We start from the raw sequence: 20,480 nt of genomic DNA, 5'->3' as shown, positions 1-20,480 counted from the left end.
AGTCTTGGAAATAAGTTAGTTGCACTTATCTGTGCAAGTTAGTTCAGTCTCAGGTATTTGCAGAGGGGCTGTTGAGTGTATTGGAGTGCTTGCAGGCAGCTCTGTGCGTTGTGGCGTTGTGGTTCTGTGCTGTTACCTCTTAGAAAGCTTGGGCTCCTGGCTGATGTTCTGTGTGTCCTAGGGGTATGTGTGTGTGTGTGTATGTGTGTGTGTGTGTGTGTGTGTTTGTGTTTATATGTCTGTGTGAGCATGTGTGCATGTACAGGGTAGTCTGAGTGCATCTCACGTCCTTGAACAGAGAATGCTGATGCTGAGAAGTGTCTGAAAGGCACTGTACTTCTTACCAAGGAGCACAGGGTAGGTTTGCAAGAGACAGAGGTAAAGAAAACAGGAGTCGGACTGGAGAGATAAGTACAGTGGGTCTGGTGCTCCGCTACATAGTAGAATGTTGGGCCTGACTGATCTAGGTTGAAGCTGGCACTGCCTCAGTGCCACTGCTGATGGAGCACACAGTATTTCTGAGCAGACAGGGATAGACAGGTGGGCTTGCTGTGAATTGCTTCTTTCCTTAAAGACTTCTTTTTAGTATGGAGCATGGGTTGAAGTTGAGTGGGCTCTCCCATTTGGCCCAGCACTGCACACATCTTGGTAGGAAAGAGTTTGTCCCTGGGAGGATTGGGACATACCCAGGGAGCTGACATGGAGAGGGGTCTCTCCCCCCAGTTCTCCTCTGATGCAGGCAGCTTCCACCCAGCCACCTGGGGACAGGAGCTGTCCCTGTGCCTCTGTTCCCTGCCATGGAGATGGAGATGGTTTGAGCACGGCCTAGAAGCCCCTGTGCAGCAAGTTCTCTGAGCAGGGAGGGTCCCCAGGAAGCATGACTGGAGAGCAGAATGGTGGGCAGGGCCATGCATTTGGCTCTGCCTTTCCTGTGCTGCTTTTTGGGGGTTCCATCCCCAGCCTGTGGTATTGATAGTTGCCCACTATGCCACCCTCCTGCTCCCACAACCTCCCCATTTCTGGTTCTGGGATGTGAGTGGGGTGGAGGTAGGACTTGGCCAGGACCAAGTACACGGGAGAGCTAGGTTGATCAGGCTAAGAAGTGGCATGGAGCTTTCTGCATAGGGTCTGTTTCTGCAGCCCTGGTTAGGCTGAGCTTTGTGCTCAGCCACGCACATGGCAGCCAAGGTGCTACTTCCGTTTGAGCTGGACTGCAGGCTTCCCTGACATGGTGGCTTTGCTCCAGTGAAAGGTTCATTTATTTGATGGAAATGGCCAGAGAGATAGCACAGTGGGTAGGGTGCTTGCCTTGTATCCAGCCGACCTGGGTTCGATCTCTTGCATTCCATATGGTCTTCCGATCCCTGCCAGAATAATTCCTGAGTACAGAGCCATGAGTAAACCCTGAGCATCACTGGTTGTGGCAAAAAAAGAAAAAAGAGAATTATTTCCATATATAAACAGTCAGGTTTAATGAGTAGGCACATGTGTGCACGTGAGTGTGTATAGGGCCACTGGTGGTACATAGGATTTTTTTGTCCTTATCCCCAAGTGCCACAAATGGTTTTTAAATTAAACTATGGAAAAAAATGAGTGTTTCAAACATTTTCTCACAAAGTAAAGGCAATTGTTCAGGTTGGTTGGCACTGGTTTTGGGTCTGTACTGGGAAGTACCTATCTCTCAGGAGAGAGGGAACTTGAGGACAGTGTTTGTGATCAACTGCTACTTAAAAGAAATGGTTTCTTTTTGCTCATACCACTAAGGAAATGTTTCAAAGGAACTTTTTGGTAATTTAAATAAACTTGAATATCCTAAATGCTGATCTGTCATTCTTGAGACTCCTCTGCCTCATACTATGTGGAGAATCAGGCTGGCCTTGTGTTGGCCCTCACAGTATGTTTCATCATCCCCTTATGAAATTTGATACTAAATTGCATATTGGATATAGACCTGAGGAAAGCAGGCTGGCATGAAAATGAGCAAGTGTGTAGAGCTGGTGTGAAGACGAACAAGTGTGCAGGACTGGCGTGAAGACAGAGCATGCATGCAGGGCCAGCATAAAGACTGAGCAAGTGTTCAGGCCTGGCATGAAGACAGAGCAAGTGTACGCGGCTGGTGTGAAGATAACACACATGAAGGGCTGCTGTGAAGACGGCACACATACAGGACTGGCGTGAATACAGCCTACATGTAAACGGGAAACAGCCTCACAGTGGTCTGGGTGTGTGTGCGAGTAGGACTCCTTGATGGTTGGCTGGCCACTCTTTTCCAAGGCCACACACCTTAGGAGCTCAACTGGGACTCTTGTGCTCAGCACTATGTGGACAAGTCTTTGGCTCTGAAGAAGTTCTGACTTCTCAAGTACAGTCCCAGCCTGCTTCCTGTGGTACTTCACACTGCATAGCAGCACCTTAGTAGGTGGCAGGAGTTCATGGGTATTGTTATCAATATTATATCGAAGAAGAAGAGGTGACCAGAAAAGCAGGTCGATTCAGCAGGGCTTCAGCTGTGTGCAGGGCAAGAGGAAGCCATGCTGCATGGACAGCCCTCTCTTGTTGCAGAAAGGGGTGGTGTCTGGGAAAATGGTGCAGGGGGCCGCCTGGTGCTTCCTTATAAAGCCATCGGTTTAGGAGCCGTGTATGGAGGGGCTGAGAGACGCAGAATTCCAAACATGGAGATGATTGCTTTGTTCCATAAAGCACTCATCCTGGTGTAATAATCACCCCCTGACAGGAGAATGAAAACCATTCTGGCCAGCGGGTTAGCTTCCCCTGCACTTGATCTGCTGTGGTGGTGGCCTGTACATGCACACTGTGGCCCAGACGCCACCAGGTTCCCCACCCAGTCCTGTACTGGGTTTGCCAGGTGGAACTGAGCAGACTGACAGATAGTCCCCTTGCCCTTCTTGCTGAGCCCGGGTTCCCCCTTGACCTAAGAACTGCAGTGTCAAGAGGGGAGGAACTCTTTCTTTTGAAGTTTTTTTCAGACTCCCTCTGCTGGGCTGGCCTTTCCTTTGAAACTTGTCATTTGCCTGAAAATCTAAATCTCTCTTTTCTGTAACCCCCCATCCCCAGCCTCCTTTCTATTGATGAAAAGTTCAGACTTGTAAACTTTTCTGAGGATACAATGTAGTATTTTTCATAAAGGGGAAAGTGTTTTAAATGACCACTCTTCACTGAAGTGAGAATCTGCAGTTCTGTGTTTCACATTCACATTATGAAAGTTAAAAGGGGCCTTAACCTGCCACATAGGCAGGGTGGGATGGGGGGATGGGGAGTGGGAGGGATACTGGGATCTGTGGTGGTGGAAAATGGGCACTGGTGGAGGGATGGGTATTTGATCATTGTATAATTGAAACCCAAGCACAAAAATTTGTAAGTCTACAACTGTACCTCATGGTGTCTCACTAATAAAAATTTTTTTTTTAAAAAAGGGGGGCCTTAAGAATGCCTGTGCTGGGACCAGAGTGATAGTACGGATTGGGCATTTGCCTTGCATGTGGCCTATGCGGGTGTGATCCCCAGCATCCCATATGGTCCCCTGAACACAGCCAGGAGTGATTCCTGAGTGCAGAGCCAGGAGTAACCCCTAAACATCGCTGGGTGTGACCCAGAAAGCGAAAAAAAAAAAAGCGCCTGTGCTTCAGAGGTAGGGGAAGATGGGGGTTGGGGGGTGGGAGGGATATTGGGATCAGTGGTGGTGGAGAATGGGCACTGGTGGAGGGATGAGTATTCGATCATTGTATAACTGAAACCCAAGCACAAAAATTTGTAAGTCTATAACTGTACCTCATGGTGTTTCACTAATAAAAAAATTTAAAAAAAAATTTAAAAAAACACTCATCTGAGACTCACAAAGACCTATTAAATATATCTGTGAAAAAGCGAAAAATAAAATAAAATAAACTTAGTCCAATTCTACATAGAAGATATATCTTAAAATATATTTAATAAAAGCTTTATGTCTTAAAAAAAAAGCCTGTGCTGGAACAGAGTGAGAGTGTGATAATTCAGCAGGTAGTGCACTTGCCTTGCACACGGCCACCTCGGGTTCAATCCCCAGAACCCCTGTATGATTTCCTGAGTACAAGAAAAAAAAAAACAGGAGTGAGCCCTGAGCACAGCAGGGCATGGTCTAAAAACAAAAACAAGGAAGACTTGTCTTGGATACTGAAGTATGGGAACTGGTTGCTTGGGACTTTCTGTGGGAAATGTTTGAGCACTGGGCAGGTGCAGCATCCAGCTGTGGTCAGCAGAGCACCCTGGGGAGGTGCCCCATGCCACCTGGAACAGTGCTTCCAGCTTCATGTAAATTCCCCTACCACAAATGTGGAATAGGAAAAGGTACCCCTGGATGATGGTGAATTTTAAAATGTGGGCATGAGCCAGAGTGGTGGAGGTTAATATATATTCATGGAAGCTTACAGTAGTTTTATCAGGCTAGAGACCTTTGGAGGAGGAAAAGTGGCTCAGGACAGCCACTTTCTTGGTGTCTTGAGCAGAAGCGTGCACAAGACAACCCCCTGAAGCTGGGTTCCTTCTCTGATCCACCGACCATTGAAGTGAAGCTCTGTCCCCCACCGAACACTGGGATCCAGTGTTCTCCTGGGATCTAGACTTCATATATTCTGTTTTTTCCCTCGCAATAATAAAGATTTATCATCATTTAAAAAAACTTTTAAGTTTTAAGTCCCATGATATATAGTGCTGTTAATAGTAATGATTCAAACATAGAGTGTTCCCACAACCTCCCTACTTCCACAGTGTCAGCATTACCCTGCCCCTTTCTCGAGGTCCCCCTTCCCCCTTTGCATCCCCTTGGCAAATTCATTTCTCAGGCTGATTCTCAGGGGTTGTAACTATTGGCTAATTTTAATTCTCTAAATATGCTTCCTTGTGTTCCACACATGAGCGGGATCACACCGTCCCCCTCCCTCTGGCTCACTTCACTCAGCATGATGCCCTCTAGTTTCACCCACAAGATAGTGAACTGCAGGATTTCATCTTTTCCTGTAGTCAAATAGTACTCCATAATGAAAGTGTACCACTCCTCTCTTCCTGGATCCTTGGGTTGCTTCCAGGACTTGGCTCTGGTGAATAGAGCTACGGTGAGTGTAGAAGAGCAAATGCCTTTTTGGATGAATAGCCTTGGTCTCCTGGGGTGGTGCCAAGAAGTAGAATTGCTACATCACATGGAAACTCATTCTTAGTTTTTTAAGAAGTCTCCATACTATATGTATATGTATATATATGTACATGTATACATACCTATATGCGTACATATACATATACTTATATATATGCATATATACTTATACTATATATGTCTCCATACTTAGAGGCCAAACTAAACATTCCCGTCAACAGTGGATGAGGATTCCTTTTTTCCACATTCCCACCACTGGTGGTTTTTACTTTTGTTTGTTTGTTTGCTTGCTATTGTTGTTTGGTTTGGGCCACACCTGGTGGTGCTCAGAGATCACTCTGGCTCAGTACTCAGTAATTACCCTGGCTGTGCTCAGGGGACCATATGGGAAGCTGGGGATCGAATCTGAGTTGGCAGTGTGAAAGGCAAAAGCCTTGTATGCTGTACTATTGCTCCGTTATATGCTGTACTATTGCTCTGGCTCAATTCCTGCTTGCTTGCTTTTCTTTCTTTCTTTCTTTCTTTCTTTCTTTCTTTCTTTCTTTCCTCTCTCCTTTTTTTTTTTTTTTTTTTTTTTTTGCTTTTTGGGTCACACCTAGCAATGCTCAGGGGTTACTCCTGGCTCTGCACTCAGAAATCACTCCTGGCAATGTATCTTCTGTTTCTTTGAATAGCAGTTTATAGTTTTCTTTTGTCTCAAGTTGATTTCCCATGTTAGTTGACTTTTTGATGAAAAATTGAGAATGCTATTGTCCTCCCTATTCTTCTATCTCTTTGCTTTCATATAGAAGTGCCTTGAATGTCTGCATATTGACTTTGTAGTCTGCTACCTTACAGACGTGTTGTTTTTAGGAGGGTTCCCACCCCCACCCCCATTTTCTAAAATAGTCTCATGTAATCTGAGAATAATAGGAAGCAGACTACTTCTTTACCAATCCGAGTCCCATAATATCTCTTGACTAACTGCTGTGGATGGAGTGATAGCACAGCGGGTAGGGCGTTCGCCTTACAAGCGGCCAACATGGCCGACCCGAGTTCGATTTCTCCGCCCCTCTCGGAGAGCCCGGCAAGCTACTGAGAGTATTGGATATGCCAGACACAGTAAAAACAAAGTCTCCAATGGAGACGTTACTGGGCCTGCTCGAGCAAATCGACAATCAACGGGAGGGCCTTTACCTTTACCTTTAACTGCTGTGGATAGGACTTCTCATGCTGTGGAAAATAGTAGTGATGATTAGGATACCCTTGTTCTGTGCCTGATCTTACAGGAAAGACTTTTACTTTTTATTGTTTACTATAATGTTGTGTGTGGGTTTGCAGTAACTGACTTATCTGTATTGAGGAAAATTCCTTCTCACCCATTTTACTGAGACTTTTTAATTATAAATGATCATTGCTTCTTGTCTAATGCTTGATTTTAATCTGTCTATATGATGACTTATCTTTGCTTTCATGGAATCTCATTAATTGACTTGTATATACTGAACCATCCTTGCATCCCTGGGATCAGCTCCACAAAAGGGTCATGGTGTATGGTTGCTTTTATATTATTGGTGGTGGATTCAGATCAGTAAGACTTTGCCGGAGATCTGTCCTCAGCCTGCTTTTGTCCTGTCTCCTCAAATCCAACTGCTTTTTTCTTCGTTGGAGTGCCATAAGCTGCATTGTTTTCACGCACTCCAAAAGCAGGCTGAGTATTTAATGCTTATGAAAGGTATAGGTGGTTGTGTGTCACATTTGGTCTCACGCACACTCTTACCATGGAAGACAGTGTCCATACCAAGCAGCATAGCTTTAACTGTTTCTTTCTGACTTTAATGTAGTACCTGTTCTCACATATTTGGGGCTTGCTCTGGCCTCAGTTTTTTTTAATGTCTTATTTGATCTTTGCCACTTATTTTCAAATATGACCTCACAGCTTGATGTCCTCAGTATCAACACACCTGGCTAGGTCATGGGAAGGAATGTTAATTAGCAAAGGCATTGGATGCTGTTTCCCTGTTGCTACCCACTCTGTTCCCTGCTGATATACTGAATGGTGTACACACATGGGGGGACTTCCCTGCTCCTCTGATGTGGGAGGATGGTCAGAATTGCTCTCTGGACCTGCCAGAACCTGGCTCATTGCACCAAGGAGGGCAGGGCTGAGCCGGGATGGGTGGTGGTGGTCTGTGTTGTTACAGACTGCTGGAAGATGGGAATCTGGGAGGGGACAGCTCTCACCTTCTCGCATATTATGATGTCACCGAGGACTCGCGGACCCTCTTCTCAGCCTGCTACAACCATCTCAAACTTCTTTCCCTTCTCTTCAAGGTGACATCACGCAGAAAGGGTATGAGAAGAAGAGGTCGAAACTGATTGGCGCCTACCTGCCCCAGCCTCCAAGTATGTAAATCTTTGAGTGTGATTGTCTCTCCTTAGCCTTAGGAGTTAGCTGGAGCCACAGAGAACGTGCATGGCCCCATGGGATATGGCCAACCCTGCCCTCTGCAAGGTTGCAGCAACTGGGTCTCCACAGAAGGAATCTGGGGTTTGCTGTTGATGTGCCTAGTTCAGTCATCATTTCACTGCTCCAGAGCATTAATGTTTGGTAGCTTCAAAATTCAATAATCCAGCAATAAGAGAGCAGTTAAGATTTAAATATGAGCCTTGGTTTAGTGAACTGAAAATCGTTGCTGTTGATCATTGTCTAAATCAAGGTTTTTGTTGTTGTTACTGGGGTGGGAGCAGATCAGGAAATTCTTTGCAGTTATTGTAAAATGTGGCATTTCTTCCTCAAAGTCTAACCCAATGCATTGGCAGTCAGCGGCCTTTGACCCAGTTGCTTCTCTGCCTCCCAGGACTGAAGGGAGTGTGCAAAAATCTCCCTCAATTTTGCTTTGTGGCGCTGCTTGCAGTGTGCTAGATCCAGCTCAGTGTTGACATTGGAAAGTCAGCAGAACAGCCTTGCGGTGTGGTCCAGGGTGCCCAGAATGCAGCCTTGTCAGGAGTGCTTCCTCCTGGGCCTGGCTCTGCTCTCAGCCATCCCAGCATGTCCTGCAGTTTGCTTTCCAGGAACCTTGGCTGCGTTGTTGCATTCTGCTGCTATGGTTCTGACATGGTGCTGGATACTCGAATTAGTGTAAAGGTGCCCCCTACTTAGCAGTGGGTGGGTTTCCTGTAGGCTGCATCTAAAAGTAGCAAACTTCTTTTCTGCAAGTGAGTTAGAGCAGATCTGTTTGGGGCTGACTGGCAGCCCTGTGTGACCTGTGGGCCCTCAGTCATCCCCAGGCCCCTCGACAAGCACAAGCCGCATCGGGGCCAGGGTAGGTAGCTGAGTGAGGCTCCCACCTGCCGGGTCTCATTTTCTGTGCCTTACCTGACAAGTGGAAGAGATGCGGGGGTGCGGCCCCGAGGCGCTGGCCACCGCACGCAGCTTGGCGGGTGGCCCTTCACCCAAGTCCCTTGGCTGTTCTTTGTGCTGTTCTGCATGGGGTCAGCGGCTCTGCTCAGTGCTGTAACAAATTTAAAAAAAACTAAAGTTTGGATTAATTAGTTTTTTTTCAACTTGTTACAGCAGCGAATGGAGCTGCCGTGGTCCGGTGTAGACTGCAGCACAGTGACGGAGCCCCACGGAGGATGCTGCACGCCGGCAACCTGGGGGTGTGCGACATCCGAGACGCCGTGGTCCGAGAGCGGGTGGCCAGCACCGCGGGAAACCGGCCTCTGTTTTACTTTCGCTTTGGTGAGCGCACTGTGTGGAGAGACCCCGGGGCAGGGATGCCTTGGAGAGGAAAGTGAGGACTGCAGGGCTCCAGAACCCCATTGGGGGAGCTTATGACTGTGGCTACTTTATAGCACCTGAGAGCGCTTAGGAGGGAGAGGCTGCAAACCCTAAAATTCTTCTTGAGTGTATTGGTCAGCAATGCCTTGCAGCCAACAATCTGGGAGGTGGCTGCTTGCTCTGTCCTGACTCCCGATAGTCACAGGAGTATGTAGTCAGGAAGTCGTGGTGGGCGTTTTTAGAGGAATCTCTGATAGGGGCAACGTTTCTACTCTCCTTGCCTCTTGGGACGAGAGTGGCTGAGCATAGTGCACCTTTTTTATAAACAAAATGAAAAACCAGGTGGTTGCAGATTTAGACTGTCCTTCAGGGACTTGCACCTTATTAATTCACTGAAAATCAGTGCAAGTTAGAAAGTCAGTGCTTGGTCCAGAACCCCAGAGCTGGTGCCGGCTGGCTGCAACTCCGTGTCTGTGGGTTGGGGGCAGAAGGGGTCAGCAGCAGTGTGTGGGTCCTCGGCTCATTTTCTCAGCTTCATACATTGGCAGAAACTAGAAGAGGCCAGAGAGATTGTACAGGGGCCATGTACTTGCCTTGCATGTGACTAACCCCGGTTCCATTCCTGGAGCCATGTGATTCCCCAGTGCAAAGCCAGGGCTAATCATGGAGACCCCTTAGTACCCCTGGGTGGCCTGAGTGATCCCTAGTGTTGCAGGGCCTGAGCAGTACCAGGCCCTGTGAGGTGTTAAGTCCAATGACAGACTGTGGTGCTCCTGACCCGTGGAGTTCCTTTCTTAGCAGCAGGCCATTATTTGACCCTGTTTTTCCATCCAGCCACCCTTTATTCTCTGCTCCTGGGACTCAGGTGACCAAGTCCTCAAGGAATCTTGGTTGATGTCTCTGGTGGCCAGCTGCCATCACTGCTCCCTGAGCATCACTGTAAGGCCCTCTCCCCCATGGCTACTCTGCTACACGTGGGCTTTCCACTGTGAATGACCCCGTGACTACACACATGAGTGTAGACTTTATTTGCTCATGGCCTCTCAGACCTTCCTGCCATAGCATCCTTTGGTGTCACACTGCTTCCTATGCGCAGTTCAGAGCTCAGTGTCTGCTATTTGTGTCTGGACTTCTGCTTTCTAGGGCAAGTTCCACACCCTTCCTTCACAAATCTGACTGGGCCCGGAGAGACGGTGCAGTGGGGCAGGCATTGGCCTTGCAGATGGCTGGCCTGGATTCCATCCCTGGCACCACATGTGGTCCCCTGAGTCCTGCCAGGAGTGACTCCTGAGCACAGCCCGGTGAATCCCCCCAAAACTATAACAACTGCACCAGGACATAGGGCCATCCCAGCCTCCCTTGTACTGGGGGACTTTGGCAGATCCTTATGGATGGCCCAGGAGCTGTGTCTCCCATCTCACAGCAGCTGCGGGAGGCCCTGGGGGAGGCAGAGCCACTGGGAGCCCCCAGTGGAGCCCTCCAGCCCCAGTCTGCACAGCCAGCCATGAGCACAGTGAGCTGTGCCTCATGCAGGGGTCTCTGCTTCTCAGGGGTCTCTGAGGGTTTCTGAGTCAGATCAGCTTGATGAGAAATGGAAATGCTTAGGAGCGAATAACTGATTCTTGTTCTGAAATTTCAGGCAGCAGGACTCTAGACATGAGTTAGATCTTAGCTGGTTACTCTCCCTATTTGATCCCAGGACTGAGAGTGTGCCTTCTGGCAGGGAGATGTGCCCATCATATGACATAAAGAATGCCGTTTAGGGATTCTTCCCAGGGTGTAAAGTGAGTCTGCATTCCACAGTGAGGTTGGCAGCTGCCTGTGACCTCAAACGGCTGGCCAGTTCTGATTCTTACTGTTTTTCTCAGAGCCAGGGGCACCATCAAGTTCCTGTTTTTATCTACCTCAGAGCTGCAGTCTTGCAAAATCCAGCCTCCCTGTGCTGGCCTCTGGGAACCCTGGCCTCTCGCTGATCTCCCTCACTTCCTGGTCTGGGACTGTGTGTCGATGATCTGCGCTCAGTGTGCTGAGTGTCTCCCTCACTTCTTGGTCATGGTTTAGGTTCCATCCATGTTTCTGCTCAAGTATCTTTCCCACATCCTTCCTGACTTCCCTTAAAAATGTGTTGAAGACAAGTGTTTTCAACATATTTCTTATATTACCTGAATGTAGAAAGTCTTGACTATTTTCTAGAACATTTGACATCTGAGGAGTGAAATGTTTCAGACCTCTGGGGGCCAGTAGCTGGCCTGTGGGCCCTCTCCAATGGAACCCTGCATAGGACCCTTCTCCGGCCAGCAGGTGTGAAAGGGCGGGTGTTAGAGGGGAGAGAGCTACCTCTCTAGGACTTCATAGGATTGAGATCCTGCGTTGGGCACCGTTGAAATTCTGATGAAAGTGGCATCCTTCTCTGCTTTCTCCCCATTCTCCCTTCTCTGGGGAGGAAAGAGTGTCAGGGTGAGTGAAGGTGTGACAGGACAGGGCAGAGCCTTGTGAATAAGCAAGGCTTCCTGTTGTCTTTGTTATTGAAGCACAGGTGTGTGAAGGGGGAGTGTGGTGCTGGAGGAGACTGGCATCAGTGGTGGCATCTGGTGCCCTGTGATATTCAGCATGAGCTCTGGCGGCGAGCCAGCCATTGCAGCTATGCCCTCACATTTGGTCAGTTGAGCCGAGTGCTGGCCTCCTGGTGGTCATACCCCAGAGCAGTATCAGGTGGGCCCCAGGAGTGGTGTTTGCGGGCTGGAGAGGACTGGGCTCCCCGGCTGGGGTGGCTCTGCCTCTGCTGTCCTGTCTCCTGTGCAGCCTTGGGAGGGCTGGAGTTGCTCTGTGACCTGTAGCAGGAAGCAGCAGGTACCAGTGCCATGGAAATGGGTTCCCCCAGGTCTTCCCACCCTCTGGTATGATCTGGGGAAGGCATTAGCTGGGAAGAAATGAGTGTGCGGCTCCTTCTCAGCAGAGGGACTGAACATTGGTAGAGAGAAGGAGAAAGTATACATCTGGTATGAAGGTTTTGGCATCAGAAAGCTGTGTGGCAACTCAGCGACAGCAGTGGGTAAGAGTGGTGTCCCTGGGCTCTGACTGAGGAGGGCTGAGGGCAGACATGTTTGCCTTGCAAGCATTTGCTCCCTGGTGCTGCTACTGAATCCAGCACAGTCCTAGCACTTGTGCTTGTGGGAGCCCTGGCACTGTGTGAGCAGAGGGGGGTCTCTGCATTGAGCCTGCAGGTATGGCCCTCGTGGGAACCTCTGCTGATGCAGGCTGTGCTTCCAGATGTGTCTCTTCCATGTGTCCTCAGCTGATGCAGGCTCTGCTTTCAGATATGTCATGTCCTGTGTGTCTATATCCTGCCCATTCACTGCCCCATTCAGCAGGAAGGGAAAGAGGAGAGTGTTTTCTGAATTCCTGGGGCAACGGGGTGCAGGGATGGTGTGAGTAGGTCTAGTTGACCTGTCAGGAGGGGTTTATGTGTCCTGTGGTACCCTCAAGGAACAAAGAAATACAATTCAAGACTGACTTTTGTTTGTCTTGGAAAGTATTTCTCAGTTCTATTGAGGTATTTTGAATGAAAAGTCAAGAGACTGGGGCAAAAGGACATACCCCAGAACAGTCAGGTGCAAGGTAGAAAGGGGCAGCACACTGGCTGAAACACTTGCAGCAAGGTGGGACGCACGAAAGGTGACAACAGGGCCGTAAGCCGTGGCTACAGGTAAAACATGCAGACAGGTACCACTGTTTTCGCTGTTAGGCTGAGGGCAGTGCTCTTGGTCCACTTGAACTCTGCTGTCTGCTGGCTACGTGTGCTAAGTTTGTGGATAAAAGGGCATTGGGAGATAGTGCAGAAGGTAAGGAACCCAACCCCAGGCACCAGGATGAAGAGGCCATGTCATCTGGGTAAGGGACCAAGATCTCCCAGCCCAGCTAGGTGACTGTGCTGAGGCACTATCCACAGTCTGGTCTGTTCCAAATGTGGGACCCTGCAGATAGGCTCTCGGGAGTGGGTGCAGAAGCACCAGAACAAGGAATGTCAAGTTCTAGCAATGTACTACTCTCCTGGACTCATCATCGAGGGCTGAACACTGAGTACTATGTGAAGGCAATCAGTCCTATTTATTTTCTGTCCAATTTCGCAGGTCCTTTGCTCACCTTTTTTTCATTGGAAATCAACATATCACTGGTTAGTAAGTGTAGAACCTATCTTGTCCTGCTTGTTTGCTTAGAACACACTATCTTTCCTTGGAGTACTCTGTTTCTCTGTATCCCCTATTTAGTGAGATTTCCCCACTTCTTTCTTTGGGGGGGGGGTGCATGGGGTTACTCCTGCCTCTGCACTCAGGAATTACTCCTAGCAGTGCTCAGAGAACCTTATGAGATGCCTGGGATTGAAGAGATTGTTGACTTCTGAGTTCCTTTGCATAATGGTGCAATATTCCCTATTTGTTTGTCCATTTTTGAAGAGCAAGAATTAATGGTTAAAGTTTCGCACCAGGAGTATTTATTTCTGAGTGGTGGTGATCACTTTCCCATAGCACTTGGTTTTATCTGATGGGTAATAGAGGTGGAGCGATGGCACAGTAGTAGGGCATTTGCTTTGCACCCAGCCAGCCTGGCCGAGCCAGGTTCGATTCCTCCGCCCCTCTCAGAGAGCCTGGCAAGCTACCGCGAGTATCTCACCCGTGCGGCAAAGCCTGGCAAGCTACCCGTGACGTATTCAATATGCCAAACACAGTAACAACAAGTCTCAAAATTGAGACGTTACTGGGCCCGCTTGAGCAAATCGATGAACAACGGGAGGCCAGTGACAGTGACAATAGAGGTGAAGGTGTCCAGATTTGGGCAGCTGGTTCAGTATCAGTTGTTCTTGTCTGACTGTGTTAGACTTTTGCCGTGATTCATCAAAACCACACTGAAATCTTAGTTTGTTTCACTGGTTAGCAATGGAGGAAGATATCATAGTAAAGAGTTGTGAGTGGGGGCCGGAGCAATAGCGGGTAGGGCGTTTGCCTTGCATGTGGCTGACCTGGGTTCAATCCTCGGCATCCTATATAGTCCCCCAACCACTTCCAGGGGTAATTCCTGAGCACAGAGCCAGGAGTAACCCCTGAGCATTGCTGGGTATGACCCAAAAACCAAAAACCAAACCAAAACAAAACAAAAACAAAAACAAAAAGAGTTGTGAGTGAACCAAGCACTATTAGTGCTTGGAAACTAATACTCAATTGTGATTATTTGAATTAGATTGTTAAATTATCCTGTAAGATTTATTTTTAATTTAATCTTTATGGAATGATAAAGGCGATTTTACATTTTCTCAAGAATTAGCCCTATTTGTGTATTTATTACTTAAATAAAGAGTCAGGATGAGCTCTGCTTTGGGCTGAGCTCATTGTAGCCCAAAGAACGGAATGGATACCAGGTTCTGGTAACACCAGGTTAACACCAGTCAGTTAACACCAGGTTCTCCATCACACGTGGAACAGATCTGGCAACAGATCTGGCATCTGTTCCACGTGTGATGGAGAACCTGGTGTTAACTCTGGTTCTGAAGGGGCCAGTGATTCATGTTCTCCTCCACTGTACATTTCTTGATGACAGCACCTCTCAGTACCTTTGGGCACCTGAACCCTCATCTCCTTATTTTCTCCTGACCAGGGGTGGACCAGGCTTTGCCTCCAGAGCGCCGGCCTCCCGTCACTCCTTCCTCTGCTTCTCGCTATCACCGCCGAAGGTCCTCAGGGTCACGAGATGAACGCTACCGGTCAGGTAAGGCCAAAATGTGGATTCATTGATACTCTTGGGGGTTGTGCCGGGAACTGGGCCATGGTAGGTCTGCAAAGCTGTGTGGGAAGGACAATGAGATCCTGTGCATGTAAGATCTTGCCTTACATCAACGAAACCTGATGGAGTTCTCATGTTACAGCAAGTGTTCTTTCTCATAAGTCACTGTAACTGCTCTAAACATGGCCCAGAAGCTCAGGAGGCCCAGAGGTCACTATTAGTGCTTGCTCTGACCCCACTTAGCACCTTCTTCCTTGCCCCTGCCCTCAGTGTGCTGTCTGGGTGTTTCATAGAGACCATTACTACGGAGTTGATGCCACATATTGCGTTCATGGTACCATGAACTCTCAAGAGTTCCTGCAGTTTTCCCCTGGTGTGTGGTTCGACTCCCCTGAGTCAGCATGGGGGAGCTTAGACCTGACAAAGAGTGGACCTGGTGCGCAGGATTGAGCTTCCCGTCAGTTGCTATCCATTTACCCGAGTGACTTGGGATGCTTAAATGATTAGATTCTATCACCCTAAACGAATTCTATCGCTCAGATAATTGACCTAATTAACAATCAGGCTAGTCAGCCATATAGCCACAAATTTAATCTCTCTTGGTAGTGTATTTTTTCCTTTTCATTTCTGAACCCTTGGCCTTACATTGTAATGAGCTCTTACTGGAATTCTTTATAATAGCTTATATCACTTCTTTTAAATAACTCACTTTGGAAACTTAAATTTGGTTGGAAAAGGAAATGAATGAATGGCTGTTTGCTGAGTATGTACATAGAAAATGTCAAACTCTGTACTATGTACTTTATTTCTTTTACTTAATAAAGGCTAGAGTGTTAGTGTGTAGGTTCTTTAATACCCTTTCCCCAACCAGAAACCTTAGGTAAGGGGGCCTTATTTCCATAGCAGCCATGCCAAGTGTCGGAAGGAGGAAGAACTTTAGAGTACTTTGCCTGTTCTGGTGCCTGATGCAGTGGGTCAAGCTCCCGGTGCTGCAGGCACCCTGAGTGCTGTGGGGTATTGAGGTTAGCCTGCATTTAACTCTGGGCTCATGCAGCCACTTGCTTTGCATGATGGAGTGGTGACAGGCGCACCTGTCTAAGGCGAGGGGGAGGGCTGAGACTTCGGGGGAGCTCCCAGGTACTGTCCAGTGCTAAGACTAATCAAGTGTCCATCTTGAAAGCAAACATGTATCAAATTTAAAAGTGACCACTTAGTCTGAGTTTGAGAACCATGACTCTGAAGCTGTTTAGACATGTTTCTTTTGTAAAAGTGGACTGGATGCATCTGAACCCATCCCTGAGTCACTATGCAGTTGAAGTATTAAGTCTGCCTCACGAGAGTCCTCCCTTCTGGAAGGAGCTGTTCCCTGGTTTTCACTCATTTGACAAGCCCGTGGCTCATTTTTTGTATAGACTATCTATGGTGAGTCAGAAATGCAGAAAATGATGCTTTCAATCTCTAGTAAGTTCTTCTTATTGCCAAAGTGTTGGATTGCCCCCCTCCCCCCAATACACACACACACACACGCGCGCGCGCACACACACACACACACACACACACACACACACACACACACACCCCTAGAGAAGGCTTTTCTACCCCACCCTATCTGCTGGCCCCTAGTGGATGCTGTATTGTGCCCTCTGAGCCATGTGTTCTTCTGTGGGTCTAGTCCTGTGTAAATGAACCCATGACAGCATTCTCAGCACAGTGGTGGAGGGCAGAGTATGCTGTTTCAGATTCCACAGGGACAGACCCCTCTGTGCTGCTCTGCTCCACACAGCACCCTAACACTGACACTCATTTGTGGCACTGGACTTCATGACAGTTCCATGCAGTTTCAAGCCTTTCGGCTCTTCTAGCCCCTGTCATGGTGCACAGCTGCACCCTGGGCTGTGCAGGTGTGGAAATGGCCTTGTGGGAGACACTGCTGTACCTTGACTGGGCTGAGCCCCACAGGGAGGAGGTGGTAATACAGCAAGTTTGGTTGAATGTAGTATGGGTATCTGTGCTTGTGTCACATTTTCAGGATCAGGCCATGCACTTTGAGAAGCATCTGAGTGGGGCTGGAGAGATAGTTCGACAGTCCTGCACCCCCCCCCCCCCATTTTTTTAATGCAGAGGACCTGGCTTCTTTCTCTGGCACCACATGGTGACCCCTCCCACCCCATCCCCAGCAGTAGGCCATGAGTAGCCAATCTGCACTGCCAGGTGTGTGGCACAGAAACCAAAAAAGAAAAAGAAGCTTCACTGTGTCAGGAATATGCAGGATGTTTGTTGGGTTGACCCAGCTTCCTGGCTGAGAGTAGGGATGTCAGAGAGGATTTTTTTGTTGTTGTTGTTATTTGTTTTGTTTTGTTTTTTTTTGCTTTTTGGATCACACCCAGCGATGCACAGGGTTACTCCTGACTCTGCACTCAGGAATAACTCCTGGCGGTGCTCAGGGGACCATATGGAATGCTGGGAATTGAACCCCGGTCAGCCATGTGCAAGGCAAATGCCCTACCTGCTGTGCTATTGCTCCTTCCCAAGGGTTGTGTTTTAAGTGGAAAAAAGAAAAAGATGATTGAGATGCAGAGATAGTACAGGGGTTAGGTGCCTGATACCGAACCAAGTTTGATTCCCAGCACCACATGCCCTGCAAGCATCGCCTGGTGTCTCCCTGAACATTGTCCCATGTGACCTGGTAGTTCCACCACTGAGGGTTCTGCACAGCACCACATCCTTGGGTACTGGCCTGAACCACTGGCCTGTTGGCAGAATTTTGCCGGGAGGGACCCTGGCCCCCTGAGCATTGCTGGGGAGGCTCCCCCTCCCCCCAAATGAGATCATTCAAACTTTGTGATATTCACTGGTTTCTAGAAATTAGATGCCTGGAACATTTACACTGGGCAGGAAGAGTTCCTGGAAATAGAAAAAATAGTATTTTACTTAAAATTTTAAGAAAGGATTGTGGGATAATCCTCAGAGAGAAGGAAGGAAGAGAAGAAAGGGGCGAATAGAAGTTGTGGCCTGGTTTCTGCTCCTGCACGAGGTAGGCTGGGGAGGCCTCACAGCAAGAAAGTTTATTGAGCAGAAGGCAGCTTCTTTCTCTGATCCTGCAAAGTATTTTACAAATAGTCTCTCCAGATGGTACTAGGACACCAGGAATGAAGAGGCCATGTGATCCTTTGCAAGATGGACAGACAGGAAGGGTGAGCTTGGAGTAGCGCAGGCCATGTGGAAAGGAAGAAAGATGAAGGAGTGATGAAGATAAATTCTTCATAGTTCCCATTGCCAATGGACCTTACAGATGAATGTATGATCATAATTGGTGACTCTGGGGCTGGAGAGATAGTACAGCAGGTAAGGCACTTCTTGCCTTGTATGTGGCCGACTCAAATTTTATCCCAGTGGTCCCCTGAGTCCACCAGGATTGATCTCTGAGCACAGCTAGGTGTGCCCCCCAAATAAAAACAATCCCCTCCCCTGCAAATGCAAAGAATTGGTAAAACTTTAAGAATAAGTAGGTAAATGTAGTGTTGCAGGGATGGATTCATGCCATGGTCAAAAATGGGCCTACCCAGCAGATAGGCTAGTAGAGGCATAGTTGAGCTCAACTGCATGAAAATGACACTTCTAGAATATTACTAACAGGTAAATACACATTTTCACATAATACTCACCAAGATAATCTATATTCTGGCCTATAAAGTAGACCTTAGATTAAAAAAATTAAAGAGTCAATGTATGCTCTCAGATGATAGTGAAATAAAATTAGAAATTAATAATAAATACTTGAATAAATACCCGCTTCCCAATCAATGCAGATTAAACAGCACATTTCTGAAAAACTCATGGAACAAAGAAGTCTTAACATTTTTTTAAAGTATTTTGAGTGAAAGTAAAGCTAACCTGAGTTGTGGGGTGCAGCATAATTGAGGCTTAGAAAAATGGTATGGCATTGATTTATATATTAGAAGAAGAAAAAGGTCCAAAATCAGTCATCTAAGCATAAACATTAGGAAATTGGGGAAATTTCTTTGATACATATAGACTTGCACAATTTCTTCTTGCATGAAACTTGGCAAATGGTGTCTTTCAAGGAATTGGTAATTTTCATCTAGGTTCTCAAATTTGTGGGCACAGATTTGTTCATAATCACTTATCTTTTTTTGGTCCATGGATCAGTAGTGTTCATTGCTATTTTTTTTTAATTTTTTAAATTTTTTTATAATTTATTTATTAATTGAATCACTATGGCAAAAGTTACAGAGCTTTCAGGTTTAGGTCTCAGTCATGTAAATATTAAACACATTTCCCTTTACCAATACTTATTTTTAACTGCGAACCCCAGTAGAACCCCACCTCCCACCCCTCCCAATTCCTGTGAGGCAGATGAGTTCTAGTTAACACTCTATCTACTTTGACTAGATTCATTGTTTCGATAAAAGATGCACCATTATTATTTAGAGTTTACGACCCCCCCCCCCCCCACCACCAATCAGACATGTTGAAAAAGCGATGTGAAATGGTTTGCTTTCTACAGCTGGGTTTAAGAATTAAATGATGGTTTTGGATTTCTGCTATTTTACTTATTAACCCTGGAAGTATTTCTATTAAAAGTTAGATAATTAAGAGATTGGTTTCTGTGCTCTGGAGTCGTGGCCGTGCAGGAGAGCCGCTCGTGGGGGGCAACTGGTGACCTTGGTAGGGCGTGAAGGACGGACTGGAACGCCCCCCTTCCCATGAGGTCCCTGCCGCCCCCGACCCCCGGCTCAAACCTGCTGTCCACAAGGCTCCCATGTGGCCGCCATCTTTCTTTCCAGAGAGGAGAGGGCGAATGGGGCAACACCCTTTCCCCTCCGGGCAGGCATGATGGCGCGGTTTAACACTTAGTCCATTTGCTTTTCTGATCCAAGCTGCTGGTTTTCTGCGTTAAGTCCTTGTGCTTCTGGGGCCGTGGCCGTGCTGGAGAGCCGCTCCTGGGGGGCAACTGGTGACCTCGGTAGGGCGTGAAGGACGGACCGAACGCCCACCTTCCCATGAGGTTTTTGCTGCCCCCGACCCCCTGCTCAAACCTGCTGTCCACAAGGCTCCCATGCGGCCGCCATCTTTCTTTCCAGAGAGGAGAGGGCGAATGGGGCAACACCCTTTCCCCTCATTGCTATTTCTGGTATGTTAAATTGGCATCTTCTCTTTATTTTTCTTAATTAACATGACTAAAAGTTTATCAATTTCAATGATATTTTCTAAGATCCAACATTCAGCTTTTCTGATTTTCCATAATGATTTTTATATGTACTTTTCATAGTTTTTCCTCTATCTCTTCTCCTTCCTCTTTGATTTACTTTGTTCTTCTCTTGGCCTACTACTCATTAACTTTCCAGAACAAAAGGCACCAGAACCAGATAGATTCACTTATGATTCTGTCCAATATCTAAGGAAGAAATGATATCAGTTCTCTATATTTTCTTCCTGAAGATAAAAGGAGAACAGTGATACTTTCTAGCTCATCCTGTAAGACAAGCATCAACCTAATACCCAAACTTGACTAAGGCATTACAATAAAGGAAAGTCACATACCAGTATCTCTCATGTATTTAATCACTTAATCACTTAATCACTTAATCCCCGTTATTCATCGATTTACTCGAGCGGATGCCAGTAACGTCTCCATTCATCCCGGTTGCGTGCTAGCGTAGCCCAGTGGTATTTGTTCGTTCTAGGAACATGCAGAGCCTCAAACTGATCATTCAGGGTCTTGACGAAGAAGTCTGACCATCTTGTAGGTGGGCGTCCACGTGATCTTTTGAT

General features: G+C 47.4%; 1 protein-coding gene across 2 annotated transcripts in view; it reads left to right on the top strand.

Moving 5' to 3' along the window:
* DIP2C (disco interacting protein 2 homolog C) overlaps nt 1–20,480 on the top strand; it is a 197,628-nt gene that overhangs the window by 94,258 nt on the left and 82,890 nt on the right. Inside the window, exons 2-4 of one of the 2 annotated variants that reach the window (XM_056114519.1) lie at nt 7,460–7,531; nt 8,703–8,870; nt 14,559–14,669. In XM_056114519.1, coding sequence (XP_055970494.1) covers nt 7,460–7,531; nt 8,703–8,870; nt 14,559–14,669 — 351 coding nt within the window. The remainder of the gene's footprint in view (nt 1–7,459; nt 7,532–8,702; nt 8,871–14,558; nt 14,670–20,480) is intronic. The other variant, XM_056114520.1, reaches the window with a different exon arrangement.

This window comes from Sorex fumeus, unplaced genomic scaffold (genome assembly GCF_029834395.1).
Source record: "Sorex fumeus unplaced genomic scaffold, SorFum_2.1 ptg000026l, whole genome shotgun sequence".
Lineage (NCBI taxonomy): Eukaryota > Metazoa > Chordata > Mammalia > Eulipotyphla > Soricidae > Sorex > Sorex fumeus.
Note: the sequence above shows the minus strand (reverse complement) of the source record. Positions and strands in the feature narration are given on the sequence as shown.